Below are 15,619 nucleotides of genomic sequence, written 5' to 3' on the forward strand. Positions count from 1 at the left end.
ATAGACATCCTTCTGTGCAGTATATACAAAATATTTTTCCATGTCTAAACTTCAACTGTCATATGTTTAGTTGATGCTTAGTCGATTCTGAAATGCAATATATTTATTCGGGTGGGAAAACCCCTGCCCTGCACTTACCTAAGGTGAGTCCCTCTGACAGGAATGTGATGAACAGAAATAGCTGAAGAAACAGTCCATGGCAAATGGATGTGAGCTGCAAGGAAGTGGGGTTGCTCTTTGGCACTACCATTCCATGGTACATCTTTGTGTCCCCCCAAAAAACATAAAATACAAAAAAAAAAATCCTAAAATTACTTGGAAGTAGTTCGACCTAGAAAAGAAACAGAACAAGAACTTTGTGAGTCAAAGAAAGACATATCAAGAAAAAAAAACCAGAACTATTCAATATACTTAAAAGTATGAGACGTCTGGACAGCTATGCTTATGTGCAAATAGATTACAGTTTTAAAAATTGCTTAAGACAACTGTTACAGCATTCTTTTGAATTGTATATAATGGACATGTGGAAGATGGAGCGGTACTGATGTAGTTTATTGTTTTTATGATGATTGTTTATAGGTTTTGTTGTACATGTATTTTTGGAAACTGCCTAGGACAGGTTTTAGGCAGGGTATAAGTTTTTAAAATAAATACTGCCGATTAAAAAAAAAAAAAACCTTCGTGTTACTACATATGCTCATTTTACCTTTTAAAATGGTTTGTTCTAGGGTTCGACCCAGGGCCTATGCTAGACAATGCCATGCAGAGGACCAAGGCTTGACTTCCTTACCAGGTTATTTGATACCTAGGCTGGCTGGAAGTGCTAAGGAAATGGCATTGACAGCCCTTAGGTGGGGGGGGGGGGGGGGGGGGGGGAGAGTCCCAATCATCACATAACAGCGACTCCAGTAACTGGACTTGGGGATCGCAGCTACAGAGTTCTCAAAGAATCCCTGGTGCATGGCAACTAGCTGGCCATTCTCACTAAACTGACAGCAATAACTGAAATTGTGGGTGGGGAAACCAAAAATGTCCCAGCATAGTTACGAGTAAAAGCTCATGGCAGCATAGACCAATCAAGTTTCAATATCTTTGAGGAATATGCTCAAAAGGATCAGTAGAAAAGTGCTAGGTGAAAAAAATAGGGTTTTCCTTATAGCTATTGTCCAGAAGACATTTATTACAAAGCTCAGGGCAACATCCTTATCTATATACATAATTCTCACCTCGAACATTCTGAAGCTCACTCTGTGGCAGGGACACACTGAAGCCCTGCACTGTTGGTAGGCTAGGCTGTCAGCACCACTCACTGTCACTCATGCACCACTCACTCTCAGTCTTAGTTCCGCCCTCAGCCACGCCCCTTCCGGACATAATTCGCAACCCCAACGTTCCAAATGAAGCTGCAACTTCCTCTTGCATGGTAGTGTAGATCGGAATTTTTCTTTTTTCCCCATGAGTGTCTGCCCCGCCCTCGCATCAAAACGTCATGACGTGGAGGGCGAAGCAATGATACTCTACGAATCGCATCACTGAGCCGCCCCGCCCTCGCGTCAAAACGTCATGACGTCGAGGGCGGGTCATGAAAAAAGAAACGACAACACGACTTACTGCGCTCCGCAATGGCTGCGCCATGCTGTCCTTCTAGTCTGCCATCGACGGAACGACAAAACAGAGGAAGAAAGGGAGGGAGGCCCCTTCCAGGCTCCGAGACGCTCTCCGGCAGCAGGAGACAGTGCTATTAGCACTGGCGCTACCAAATAACAACGGAACTTTGCGCACGCGCGCCAGGCCCTTCAGTTCTCCTGACGGTTCTGTTGCCATGCCAACGGTGCGCTTCCAACCCGATTCCTGCAACACACAACATTTAATTCTGCTACAGTGACTGTGGACACGTTTGGGGAAGCAGTGTTGACTTCAAAACCCTAAGCGAATGGAGAAACACCATGCACCACACTGCAGGACATCTTCAATTACAGAGCCATCACAACGTTTCAGGTGAGAATTCTTTCTGTACATGGGTGTCAAGCAACTATAGCAAATGATAGTGTCTTCTTCCTCCCCCCGCCCCCTTCTTTTTCAAATAAGAAAAACAAAATCTTGCTATAAATGAGGACAGGCTGAGTTCCAATGGCAGACCCCAGAGTGAAAGCACACAACTTACCCAGCTCCAACACACTCCCTCCCTCCCAAAAGCATCTCTCTCTCACACACACACTGTGCCATGCACAGACAGCATCTCTCTCTCTCTCACACACACACACACACACACACACACCTATGTACCTCAATCACCTACACACACACTCTCTGTGGATTTTCAATTATTATTATTTTAATTGAATCAGGAAATTAAGCAGCCTGAATAGCTGTGGGAGGGAGGGACCCTGGACCTGGGAGGGGGGAAGGGAATAAAAAGGGGAGGGGGAGGCCCTGACGCGCACTGTCATTCTCTCACACACACACTCTCATTCTCACACACACTCGCACATTCACTCTGTCTCTCTCACACAGTCACTCTCTCAAACATACACACTACGATGAAAACCATGCTAGCGCCCGTTTCATTGGTCTCAGAAACAGGCCTTTTTTACTAGTTTATTTATATTTTGCTCACACCTCTTTCAGTAGTAGCTCACGGTGAATTACATTCAGGTAAACTGGGTATTTCCTTATCACATCCTCTCCTGTAAGGCTCATTCAAAGATAGTCAAGAACTGAAGTACAAGCAAACCCTCCTACAAAAACAAGTTCTAACTACGTGCCTGGAAAGTCACCGAGATTACATGGCACGCAGGTTTAGGTTGGTAATATACACAGACAGAGCTGCAATGGTACTGGCCCCGGATGACAGAATACAAATTTCACAAAGAAGATGAATGTTTATTGAAATGGATCTGGCATGGACCATTTTTCGACACAGTGTCAGGGGTCAATATGCTTCAAATCAAAACCTCTTGGGAACCTCTTCCTAACTACGTACTTCAGAGGCAGGTGTATTTTCCCCCAAAGCACTCAATTGTAAACTACAATTGGATCCAGTTTATGTGAAAGGCCTTACCATAACCCACATAAAAAATAAATAAATAAAATCACGCTGGTACAGTATTAAATTCTTTTTTTCCCAACATGAATCCTGCTGCACTCCAGAATACCAACCTTAAGGATGCTAACTTAAGCCTTTCCGCACCTTAATTTTGATGGTTTCCAAGTATTAATACTGTCATTTGCTGCTGATTTTCAGATACTTTAATGGTTAGAAGCCAGTCAAAAATGAAATCCTAGTTAGTAAACATACAACTGTGGGTCTTATGGTAATCTCAACTGGTAGTTAAAAGGTGAAGATCATACATAAATGCCAATTCCCAGCATCACTGACCAAAACAGAAAAAAATTATATAGTTATTTACAGTTTAGATAACCACAAAAATATAGAACACAACAGCTACACAGAAACATGAAAAATAGACTGACCCCCCCCCCCCCCTTACAGAGTATGCTTACAAAGGACCAATAGACTCCATCCATATATACACTCAAAGAAATTTAAAAAATAGTTGGCATTTGGCACCCCAAAAGCTACATAAACATCTCTCTCTTCTAACTGTAGAAGAAAATGAGAGGAAGAATAAAAGGACAATAAGTTAGATGGCTCTGTTAGATGCAGGCAATCAAATTAAAGGTAATGATCTCCTAAAGAAGATAGTCTTGCTGGACTTCTAGCATAGAAGATGTAGCCTTTGAAAAGCATGCATACCTCTTAACGGCTGGCTGTTGAAAATAAACACAAGATGTGCCATACTGAGTCAGCCCAAGTCCATCAAGCCTAATATTCTGTCCAACAGCGGCCAATCTAGGTCGCAAGTACCCAAGCAAGATTCTGATTAGTAAATCCATTCCTTTTGTTCATCTTGCCAAACCTATGATTTAAGATCTGGAACACATTAGGAATGCAAATAACGTACTTCCTTCAAAGACTCACTCCTCCCTTTGTATACAAGATGGAAAAACACTTGATTCTAAGATGCACCCTCATTTTGCATGTGGCAGAATGAACCGCACAGCTCTGTTCCCTGCCAGCCCTTCAATAGGTATGGTACTGGTACTGGGGGGGGGGGGGGGGGGGGGGAAGGGAGGGGAAACAGGTGGCTATGTGGAGAGAATAAGGAATTAAGCCTTGTGATTTCAAATTCTGGACCTCGATTCTAAGATGCCATCAAATGTAAGTCGCACCTACTTTCCACAAATGAACCAGCAAAAAGTGTGATTTAGAATCAAGGAAATACGGTGGTGTTTAATTCCTAAGTCCATCTTCTAGTCCTCAGGTTGGGGATGCTGTGGTGGCAGTGTTTAGACCCCAGAAGAGAGAGAATCTCAACCATCAACATTAAACACCTGCTGGCTGAACTAGGGCCCAGATGCACAAAAACTTAATGAGCCAGCAACGTGGTTTACACACCAGTTCTAGCCGATTTAGAGAGCAAGGAGTACAGCCAGACACACACAAAAGGGTTTTCCAAGCTCTTTTCCTGTCACGGTAGCAACTAACAAAAATAGTATGCAAAACTATTATAAGGAAATAATTACTACACATATGTACATGCAAAGGGATGCACAGTCATTTTCCGAATGATGCACAGAAGCAGCCCCTACCCTTTACTGTCAAAATTTTAACGGGTGGTCAGTATTGCCTAGAATAACAGCTGAAACAATGGAGGGAAGGGGTGGAGAATCAGCCAGTCAGAATCATCCGGACCCTCGCAGTGCAATTTGTTCCCCCACTTCTCAATCCATTGGGGAGCTGAAAACAGCTGTCTACCTCCAGCACTTAATGTGCCTCCCCAGTAAAAGATCAGAAACTATCAAGAAGAAAAATTGTACAAAAAGGGCGAGCACGTCATGGGTTTTTCTTTCCCGCCCAAAGCTTGCAGCTGAGTCCCTGGAAGAGCAGGATCGTGGACAGGCTGATGACCCCCACCCTCTCATCCTGGAATGGAGCAGGAGTGCAGCCACGTTTTCAGCCAATGGAAAGGAGCTGAGTAAGAAGCATCCTGGCGGAGGGGGTCAAGCAGGGAGGGATATCATGTGAATGGGGGTGACGCTACTCTGTGGAGTGCCTGAAACCACACTGCACTTCGTTTTGGGCTGGGGGGGTGCTGCCACCACTGATGCAGATGTTGCTGTTTCAACCGATGATGCAAGGGCCAGCAGCAGGCACCAGGGTTCAGACACCCAAGCCGGGGGGGGGGGGGGGAGGAATTTTTCATATATGCAGCTTGTCTGCTTGTCTGTGGCATGCACAGAGCAGCCATACTTAGTGATAGGCTGCTCTGCGAATGCTCAACTGGCTGTCTCTCCCCCCCCCCCCCCATGCAAATGGGCCCTGTTCGCAAAAGCAGCACATTTGCATGTAACATATAGTACATAGTAGATGGCGACAGAAAAAGACCTGCACGGTCCATCCAGTCTGCCCAACAAGATAAATTCATATGTGCTACTTTTTGTGTATACCTGACCTTGATTTGTATCTGCATTTTTCAGGGCACAGACCGTAGAAGTCTGCCCAGCACTAGCCCCGCCTCCCACCACTGGCTCTACCACCCAATCTCTGCCAAGCTTCTGAGGACCCATTCCTTCTGAACAGGTTTCCTTTATGTTTATCCCATACATGTTTGAATTCCATTACCGTTTTCATCTCCACCACCTCCTGCGGGAGGGCATTCCAAGTATCCACCACTTAAAAGCTATAACAAGTCTGACACCTTAGACCAACAGGCTCAGAATGCAAAGCAGCATGCTAAACTTCATCAGCTTGCATATCTATTCCATGCGACATTATGCTCAGTAAAGCCATTGCCTTATGCATAAAGCCTACAAAAGCTACACCTGAAGCTCACTGTAAGATTGGGAAGATTCTAAATGGATTCCCAACAAAGAATATGTTGATAGGGGACAGATGTCAAACCCCAGGTACTTGAGGAGATACATTAATAACACACTTTCCAAAGCTGTCATGTCAATAAAACTTCTTCAATGTGAATTTACAGCACATCAATCGTGAGCACAGAATCTATGGACTGCAAGAATATAAGAGAAGGAATAAGAACTAATGGGTCAGTGCTCAGATCCTAACACTGGTGCTAGAGTCAATTAGTGCTGGACTAATGCTGGTGTTAATCTGCACAGGCCGTTCAGAAGGCTCTAGCACACAAAACAATGTGCACGCCAAAGATTAGAACAAAGAGTATAAAGTATTTAAATGTAGTCAAATGGATGTAAATGGAGGTCATTTCCTATCCCTTCCCCAATGAACAGAGCACAAAACAAAACCACCCTTACCGCTGGAAACTTAACATCAGGTCAGTTGAGGTGTTTGAAAAAAGGATTTCCTGTGATTTTTCTCCTTAACATCTGCCAGTTTTGATTGAATTTGGAAGTGGAAGGAAGCCCCTGTAAGTCTCTAAGCACTGGGAGTGAGAAATGCATGTGTGCGAGTCCAAGCAAAGCAGAAATTGAAAGCACGCATTGGCATCTGTTTTCTGCACTTAAATATAAGCCTTCTAGTGGAAAAAAAAACATCTTTTGTAAGGTTTATATTTAAAGGAGCAGATGAATGTCGCCAATGTACACTTTACTTCCAGGTTTGCCTGGGCATGCACACAAAAGCTGCGCTTATTGCGAAACTCGTGCACACGCATTAGGCATGTTCCTTCCCCTTTTGGTCTCACAAAATGCATATTTGCATGCAATTAGTGCTGAGCATTGAGGAGCTATGTTTCAGTGCTATTCCTGGGCGCTTTTGTTACACCACCAGAGTTCTGAGATTTGGCCCATAAGAAAGGTGAAAATTAGGGAGGTGTGGGGGCAGGTCCCTCAGATTAATTTTAAGAATAAAATCTACAGTGTGACTCCAGCAGAACATGTACCACCCATGCTGGAAACGTTGAACAGAGAAAAAGCAGAAATGAAAACAAGAGACATTTGTCATTGTAGACAAACCTGGATGACATCTGAAATGTCCTTGTGGAAATAGATAAATGAATTTAAGACATAGAAAAAAAAAAAGTATACATGTCTTCAATTTTAGGTTCTGAAAGCTGGCTGGAGAAGTAGGATTAATACTTGGTTTCAAAGAAGCCACAGGACAGTTCTTTAAGCAGCAGTAAAGTTAAACTGCCCAACAAACATAGCATAAGCATACTAGAAGTGACACGATTGTATATCAACAAATATTTCAATATTCAGTCAGTTGAACTCTGTACACACTAAGCAAATGTCACTATTTTAAGTTAACAGATTAAAAAAAAAAAGAAATTTTTCAAGGACCAAGTCATATGTGGAAGGTGCCATGCAGAAGGTCTCTGGCCCGATTTCCATGTTAGGTCTTCTGTAGGTCAGCTTGGCTGGGGATGCCCTGGGGAGAACATTAAATTGACACCTGGCAGATGGATTTAAAGCCTATAATACACGGTTCTGAAAGGAGCTCTGGTATATGGGTCCCAATCTCAGGACCACAGCCCTAATGGAGGCTATATTAAGAGGGGGGAAATGCCTGGGTGGTTGTGAATGAATGTTCATGGTACCAGGGTTGAGACACTTGTTCCAACTGGGCTGAAAGGAGAAGGAAAAACTACATTAGGGGCTTATAGCCAATTTTTAGTTATGTTTAAACAAAAGAAATCTGCAAGAAAAAATATCTATTTTTGACTTATAAAACCACTTGCTCCTGTATCTAAAAGGTAAACTTCTACAAAACAGATGAAGATGTGATCCCATGTGCCCCAATGAAAGGCAATTTTATTTCAATTTCATTTCAATATATTCCCTCATCCTTATGACACCAGGCTTCCCAAGGCAGATTACAACAACAGTTAAGATGAACCATCAGGAAACAGGATATCCTCACTGAAGTTTGGCCATCTGCATTGTATAGAAGAACAGGGTAGAAAGATGAATGAACACAAAATACAGATCTCTCATTATAACTGCTGTTTCTACCAGCTACCATAATTCTTACAGCTGTTTTAGTCATATTCAATTGTTATTTCATGATATAACTCTCATATGGAAAGCTTTCAAATAAATCAAAAATCTGTCAAATAAGTAAAAAAAAAAAAAAAAAACCACACACACACACACTTTTGTCCTCCATGTTTTAAGGCACTGCCTATTCAACTAGAACAGCTTTAGAAATGTTACAGATGGGCCACACATAGGCAGTCCCTTATTTCCAATAATCTTTTCCTATTGTTTTCAATAGCATTTGCTATTGTTTTGGGTATACTAAAACTGCGGCAAACTCCGCCTATTGGCTTCAGCTCCTTACAGTGGACTAGATAGGCTCACTTCCACTCCTGTTTATTAAACCTCCTTGCTATATACTTTAAGGACAGAGAGAAAAAAAGCAGATTGGCACATTATGTGGCAAATACTAAACACTCCTTCAACTGGCAGCAAAGAGAACCTATGATGTAAATGGATCACCCCCCACCCCAGTACCCAAGACAGCGATGGGCAGTTCTCATATACTGCCAAATAACCAACAGTGAGATACTTTATATAAACCTGAATAAAAGTGATAAAAGTGTACTCTGCAGGGGTGGGGGAGAGAACAGTGTAGATCTATTTATGGCTAACGGAATTAAGACATTGAGGCTTCATGTATTTCTCCACTACTATTTAGGCTTCCTTTGTTATTCTTTTTATTGTTTTTACTGTTCAAAGAAAAGCACCCACAAAAGAAACCTAAGAAGAGTGGGCTACAGTTATAAAACAAGTAATCACATGTCCCATCAAAGAATGCTTCCTATACAAAGAAATTTGCAACTTCCTTGTTATGGTCCCAAAAAAGGTGCCATGTGAAGCTAACACTCTGCTTTCATAAAGCCATAGCAATAAGTTCTCACCATACCCCTGTGATTCAGGTCAAAATATAAAAAGATCCTTATGAGAAGAAGTTCAATTTCATATATCTTTATACAGTGTGTGTGTGTGCAAAGCACAGGCCAACAACAGAGAGCCATTTAGCAAGGACTTCCCCAACAAGTCTGGCATGCTTAGGATCTCAAGTCAGTGCAGATACAGTGATACAGATCAGTTATTAAAATAGAGTAAAGGAGTCTGGATGCTGGTCCACACTGTGGGTGTTACAATTAGCCTGATGCACAATCTAGAATAAAAAAACACATTGATGTTACTGAATGTTGAGGATCTATGCTCTGAAAAAAAGTTACAAATCCAGAGCAATAGACTTCTTAATTTATTTTCTAATATATAAGCTTTTATTTTCCAATATACAAGCTTCATTTCATATAATTTCTCTACTACCAACCATAAACTGAGCAGTATTTGGGCTGGAAAAAATCACCGCAGGTTCCTCTTATAGAATCTAGCTTCTAGTTTGACTGAAGTGCTGCATCTTCATCATACACAACAGAGCCTGAAAATATTTTAAACACACTCAAATAGTACCCAAGCCAGAATGAATAATTATTTATATCCTGACTGGGTGGCCGGGTTTACATCAGGCTCTGCAACAGATTAAATAATACACTTTTTGCTTATTTACAACACAAACTTTTACTGACTTCTGCTCAGTCTGTGTTGAGGCACCAGTACTCAATATTACTTTGAACTTCTTTCATTTATTTTGGCAAGAGAAAAGAAACTTACCTTTCCTTCATATTACAAATAACTCTCCTCATGCCCTGTGATCTGCTCTGGATATATATTTACATCTAACCCTCCTCCTGGACAAAGAAAAAGCCTACAGCAACCTACATCAATTGGACCATCCAAGGATATCAGAACCAGAAACTATAAAGTTCATACCTACAATACGTGAGTTAAAGTTTTATTTTAACTACAGAACTATTTCTAAAATTCTGAATCTGTTAGATTCTTTAAAACTAAAAAGTCAACCATCAACCCCTCTGTATTATGTTTCCAAAGAAATTCCCATAGAAGTGCCAAGTACAGCCATTTGTTTCTCTATTGCTGGAAGCCTTTGATCTTTAACTGTCTTTGCTTGTGAAATACTGGATTTACAACTGAAAAACCTCCAGAGATCTGCATCAATTGGAACAAAGGACACCAGGATCATAAACTGCTAATTGAAACCACCACTGCAACTTGTGAGTTAGTGTTCATATCTATAACTTATACCATCTCTAAAGCTCTGTTATCTTGCTGAAGCTCCCTCAGCATTAAAACTTCCAAATAATTTCACAGGAGTGAAACACATCCATCTGATGCATGTCTAAATGAATAGAAGTGCCTGTTAAATATTAGATACTGGACATGTTAAAAAAACAAGTTACCAAACATTTCCCCTGGCTACATTCCAAGGTATGGTTAAGGTCAATGATGCCTCTGTCTTACAAATACCTGAACTGCTCAGATGAACACATCCTCCCCTCCCCTCTCCACTGCAGTAATTCTAAGCCTGTATCTTGAATATATAGTAACATAGTAGATGACAGCAGATAGAGACCTGTACGGTCCATCCAATCTGCCCAACAAGATAAACTCATACACTTGATATGCATACCTGACCTTGATTTGTCCTTGCCATTTTCAGGACACAGACCATAGAATTCTGCCCAGCACTAGCTTTGCTTACCAATTACTGATGTTGCCACCCAATCTTCACTAAGCTTCTGTGGATCCATTCCTCCTGAACAGGATTCTTTTGTGTTTATCCCACACATTTTTGATTCTCTTACAGTTTTCATCGCCACCACTTCCCGCAGGAGGGCATTCCAAGTATCTACCATCCTCTCCATGGAATAATACTTCCTGTCATTTTTCTTGAGTGAATCTGGATTTGTGCCCATGATGAGAGCCACAGTGGTCAGGCATTCACCATAAACTCTCCCTTCAAAGCTGCACGACTATGAAAGAACAGCAGCCTGTTAGAGGAACCCAAGGAATGCTTAAGTCAATTCTCTCCAAATACTTGACCTGACCAACAGCTCAATAACATGAGTGCTACACTGTGGCCTCTCACCCAATATAAACTCTACCTACTGCTGCACGACTGACTTCAGAAGAATGGCAGCTTAAATGAGGAACCCTACCTAATTATAGCAAGTCATAGCATCATTTTGAAGTCTGCCAAACCGGCACATCCTGAGACACCACGACCTCTCCTCACCATCGGTAGCTTCTACCCTCAAGAAGAACTCGGTTCTGAAACCTTTAACAGCTCACATTTAAAACTGATTAACAGAGCTAAACCCAACTGACAAACTAGCTCAAAAAGATATCACTATGAAGTGGCTCACATGGATTTGTTTAGCCCTCTTGATCACGACGGGCGTCAACCAACCAGATAACTTAGTGCTTAATCCTAGACCCATAAATCGGTCTAGAAAACCCTGTACAAAGAAACACCCTAATTGTAATGTCAGATACCTGCTAGACAATGCCAATATATACCATCAATAGTACTATGGTGACGCACCAAAATAAAATGACTAACATTTGACAGCCTAAAAAACCTTGCTACCTTTTGCAATTAACCAAACAACTCTCCCCTTTGGAACACAAGTTTCAACTCACTCCTGTCCCAGCCATCTATATCAATGCCAAATCTGTACAGAACAAGGCTCTCAACTCAGGAATCTGGGCTTCCTTATCTCAGATGTTTCTATGCATCTTTAGTTAGTTCTGGGGTTTTCCCTGAACAGGACAATACATGCTATGCAAATTCTGCAATGATTCAAAAAAAGGCAAATTAAATCGCCCTACTCCTCATACCATCCTCTGGGAGCTTGGTCAAAGGCAGAACCACTACTTGTAGAGATATCCTCTGCCATGTCACAATTCTCAAGGATTATTTTCCTGGGAGACTTAAACCTACACTTAGAAAAGGATGCACACACCAATGTCCACAACTTCAAATCATTCCTAAAGGACTTCAAACTAACTACATTCTCCGAGGGTGCAACTCATGAAAAAGGCCATATGTTACACTTCATGATGTCCTATCTTGCTTGATTAGTTCATTCAAATGGAAGCCAGTACCATGGTCTGACCATTTCCAATTGGATTTCACCATTGATATCTGTATGTCAAGCTTAACTAAACAAGAGTCATCCAAACTCATCTCCACCAGAGGTAAAGTCAACAAGGCCACTTTCTGGTTGGTGCTAACAGATTCCCTCACTAGCAAATCTCCTACATATGGTTCAATCAAATCCTGCTGGGACACCAAGGTGAAAACTATACTATACAAAATTGCTCCATTTACCACTTAAAAAGTCAAGACATCCAGAAATTTGTCATGGTTTACAGCGGAGCTATCCTAAAAAAGGAATGTTGATGCCTTGAAAAGCAATGGAGAGAGAACAAAGATACTACTGATAAATCCAAATGGAAGTCAGCCTTCCAACGCTACAAAAAGAAGGTAGCTGACTCAAAATACCAATACTACAGCAGCCTAACAGGTCAAGATGATCTTGACAGCAAAAATTTTCTCCTTAATTAAAACACTAGCTTCCGCTAATAAGAATGAACATTCACAGAAAACATGTCCCACCACCCAAGATCTCACTGATCATTTCGCCAATAAGATCCTCCAAATTAGGTCTGAACTATCTAAGGCTACTCCAGCAAAGGAATATAACCCAACCTGTAGTTCAGCCTTAAATCACTGGAGATCCTACAACCCAAAAACAAACCTGACCAAAACTGGGACTGTTTTCAACCACTAACAACTGAGGATAAGATCAATATTGTTGAAATGCTCCTGAGTCAACTGCTCTCTGGATCAATGCCCAAAACCCATATTCAAATCCATCCCCATGGAAGCAGTAAACTGGTTACTTGATGATCTCAATGAGCCGTTAAAAACTGGCTCTCTCCCTCTTGATATGGGCAAAATTGTTGTCACTCCACTATTGAAGGTATCTGGGCTAGACATAACATCGCCTGCAAACTACCATCCAGTGGCAAGCATACCCCTTTTTGCTAAAGCATTAGAAACCTACATTAGTAAATAACTCTATCTGGAAAAATTTTCTATTTTACACTGGTCACAATTTGGCTTCAGATCGTCACATAGCACGGAAATATTACTGCTAGTTCTAACTACATATGGTAAACAACACTTATGCAAAGGTGACCAAGTAATTCTTCTTCAATTCAATATATTGGCTGTGTTCGATGCGGTTGACCACACATTGGATTAGACAGGAATAGCAAGGATTGTGCTCAAATGGTTCAGTGAATTCCTTTCAAATCAAAGCTATTCTGTCAAGCAAAACCACCAACTTTCCAACGACTGGTCTACTAACTGCGGGATCCTGCAGGGATATCCCCTCTCACGATCCTGTTCAACCTCTTTATGTTATCCCTTGCTTCAATACACCTGGGGCTTAATGAACTATTATCCTACATGGATGACATCCTGCTTCTCTTACCAGTAACAGCATCAAAGATCCAACTCAGTCTGTAGCGAATGGTATGACTGCTGTTAGCACCTGGGCCCAGACCAATAAACTGAATGCGCAAAAAACCAAGGTCCTGTGGTTCTGAAATCAGGGAGATGAGGTTCCATGGTTCCATCCTTCATCTTTGTCCAATGGTCAAAGCTTTACAGTCAAATCTGAAACCAGAGTATTAGGGGGTCGTGCTTGATTCTTCACTCACCTTCTCTTCCCATATTATTCAGCTATGGAAGAAAACACTATTCAAAATGAAACAGCTACGTCTAGTCAGACCATTCTTCAACCAAAATGCCTTTGCAGTATTAGTTCAAATGTTAGTCCTACCTCACTTGGGTTACTGTAACATTCTATTTCTTAGTATCAAGTGTCAATATCAGAAAAAAATGCAAATCACACAGAATACAACTGCAAGACTAATATACAGATTGAATAGATATACTAGTGTTTCAACTCATCTAAACAAACTGCACTGGCTTTCCATAACAGAAAGACTCTGGTTCAAAGCTGCTTGTTTAGTTTTTCAAGTCTTACAGGGCTTCACCTCTGAACTGATAAGACCACTTTGCTATATCTAGTCTATTCTAACATACAAACAACAACTAATGCTAGAACCATTTCAAAAGACAATTCAAAATTTCAGCTCTTTATTTCTATTCCCCATACTTGGAGTCAAAATATGGAACTCTCTAACTATTCTCATCAGAACAGAAAACAGCTACCCCAACTTCAGGAAGAGACTCAAACCTCTCTCTTACCAAAGACTGCTTCTTAATAATCCATCCTAACTTCTACTTCCTAGTATCATCCATTATCCTTTCCTTTAATGTTTTTAGTCTCATGCATTACACCAATGGTCTCCAATGTTTCTCGTACCTCACACTGACACTATCTGCTTTTGTCTTACCTAGAACGTAAACCACACTGAACTCTGGAAAGGAGATATTAGCAGTATACAAGAACTGAACTGAAATTATGAAAAACTGCTTTTTACCTCCAAGCAAAATAGCCTCCACACACATGGACCACATTTAATGACAACGGAAGCTAAAAGCAACAATTCTTTTACAATGGTTGACTTTGCACCACACTTGGAGTGACAGCCGATGTCATATCACCACAGAAAGGCTAATTCCTAATCATCCCAAATCTACAATTTGTGCTAAATTTTTGTATCAAAAGCATTTATTTGAAGCATTCTATTTACCACATAAAAAGTAGTCTCCTCCCCAGCCTACTTTATAATCCCTAGTGGTGTAGGGATTTAAGTGTGACAGGAATGACTCCCAGTCACTCCTGCTTATGCCAGCTCCACCCTCACATTTGCTGTGCAAACTTCTTGCAGCACTGGCAGGAGCCCAAAGTTGGGGATGACACCATGTGCAGGGGATTGGAGCTTCTCTTTACTGTTTTAGTCCTGTCTTCTCATTCTCTAAAACAGATGATGCTTTCTAATCTTGTTTCTCTGTCCAATCATTGATATGTAGTTCTTTTCTCTCTGGATTTTAATGTATCCATCACCTTGTTTTACTAGTAAGAAAGACTAATGAAATTATAAACTACTGCTTATCCCTGGGGTTAAGTAGCAAAGAATCTTTCTACTTTTTGGGACTCTACCAGGTACTAGAAAGCAGGATACTAGATTATATAGACCCTTGATCTGACCCAGTAGGGTCACACCTTCTATACATATGTAATGAATTCCATATCATAATACTTAGCATGGTCCCAATTCGCCAGTTTGCAGTTTTTAGTGCATATACTTTTATAAATCTATACAGACAGTGATTTAGGGGATGGGACGACTTCCCTATGAGGAAAGGCTAAGGAGGTTAGGGCTCTTCAGCTTGGAGAAAAGGAGGCTGAGGGGAGATATGATAGAGGTCTATAAAATAATGAGTGGAGTTGAACGGGTAGATGTGAAGCATCTGTTTACGCTTTCCAAAAATATTAGGACTAGGGGGCATGCGATGAAGCTACAATGTAGGAAATTTAAAACGAATCGGAAAAAATGTTTCTTCACTCAACGTGTTATTGAACTCTGGAATTCGTTGCCAGAGAATGTGGTAAAGGCGGTTAGCTTAGCGGAGTTTAAAAAAGGTTTGGACAGCTTCCTAAAGGAAAAGTCCATAGACCGTTATAAAATGGACTTGGGGAAAATCCACTATTTC

At 41.2% G+C, this 15,619-nt stretch overlaps 1 protein-coding gene across 4 annotated transcripts in view; it reads right to left on the reverse strand.

Annotated features, from left to right (window-relative positions):
• SUSD6 (sushi domain containing 6) overlaps positions 1–15,619 on the reverse strand; it is a 167,337-nt gene that overhangs the window by 112,475 nt on the left and 39,243 nt on the right. For all 4 annotated transcript variants that reach the window (XM_030214385.1, XM_030214382.1, XM_030214383.1 and 1 more), the window contains one exon: positions 139–331. In XM_030214385.1, the coding sequence (XP_030070245.1) occupies positions 139–262 (124 nt within the window). In that variant the 5' untranslated portion in view covers positions 263–331. The remainder of the gene's footprint in view (positions 1–138; positions 332–15,619) is intronic.

The sequence above is a fragment of the Microcaecilia unicolor genome, chromosome 9, assembly GCF_901765095.1.
Source record: "Microcaecilia unicolor chromosome 9, aMicUni1.1, whole genome shotgun sequence".
Lineage (NCBI taxonomy): Eukaryota > Metazoa > Chordata > Amphibia > Gymnophiona > Siphonopidae > Microcaecilia > Microcaecilia unicolor.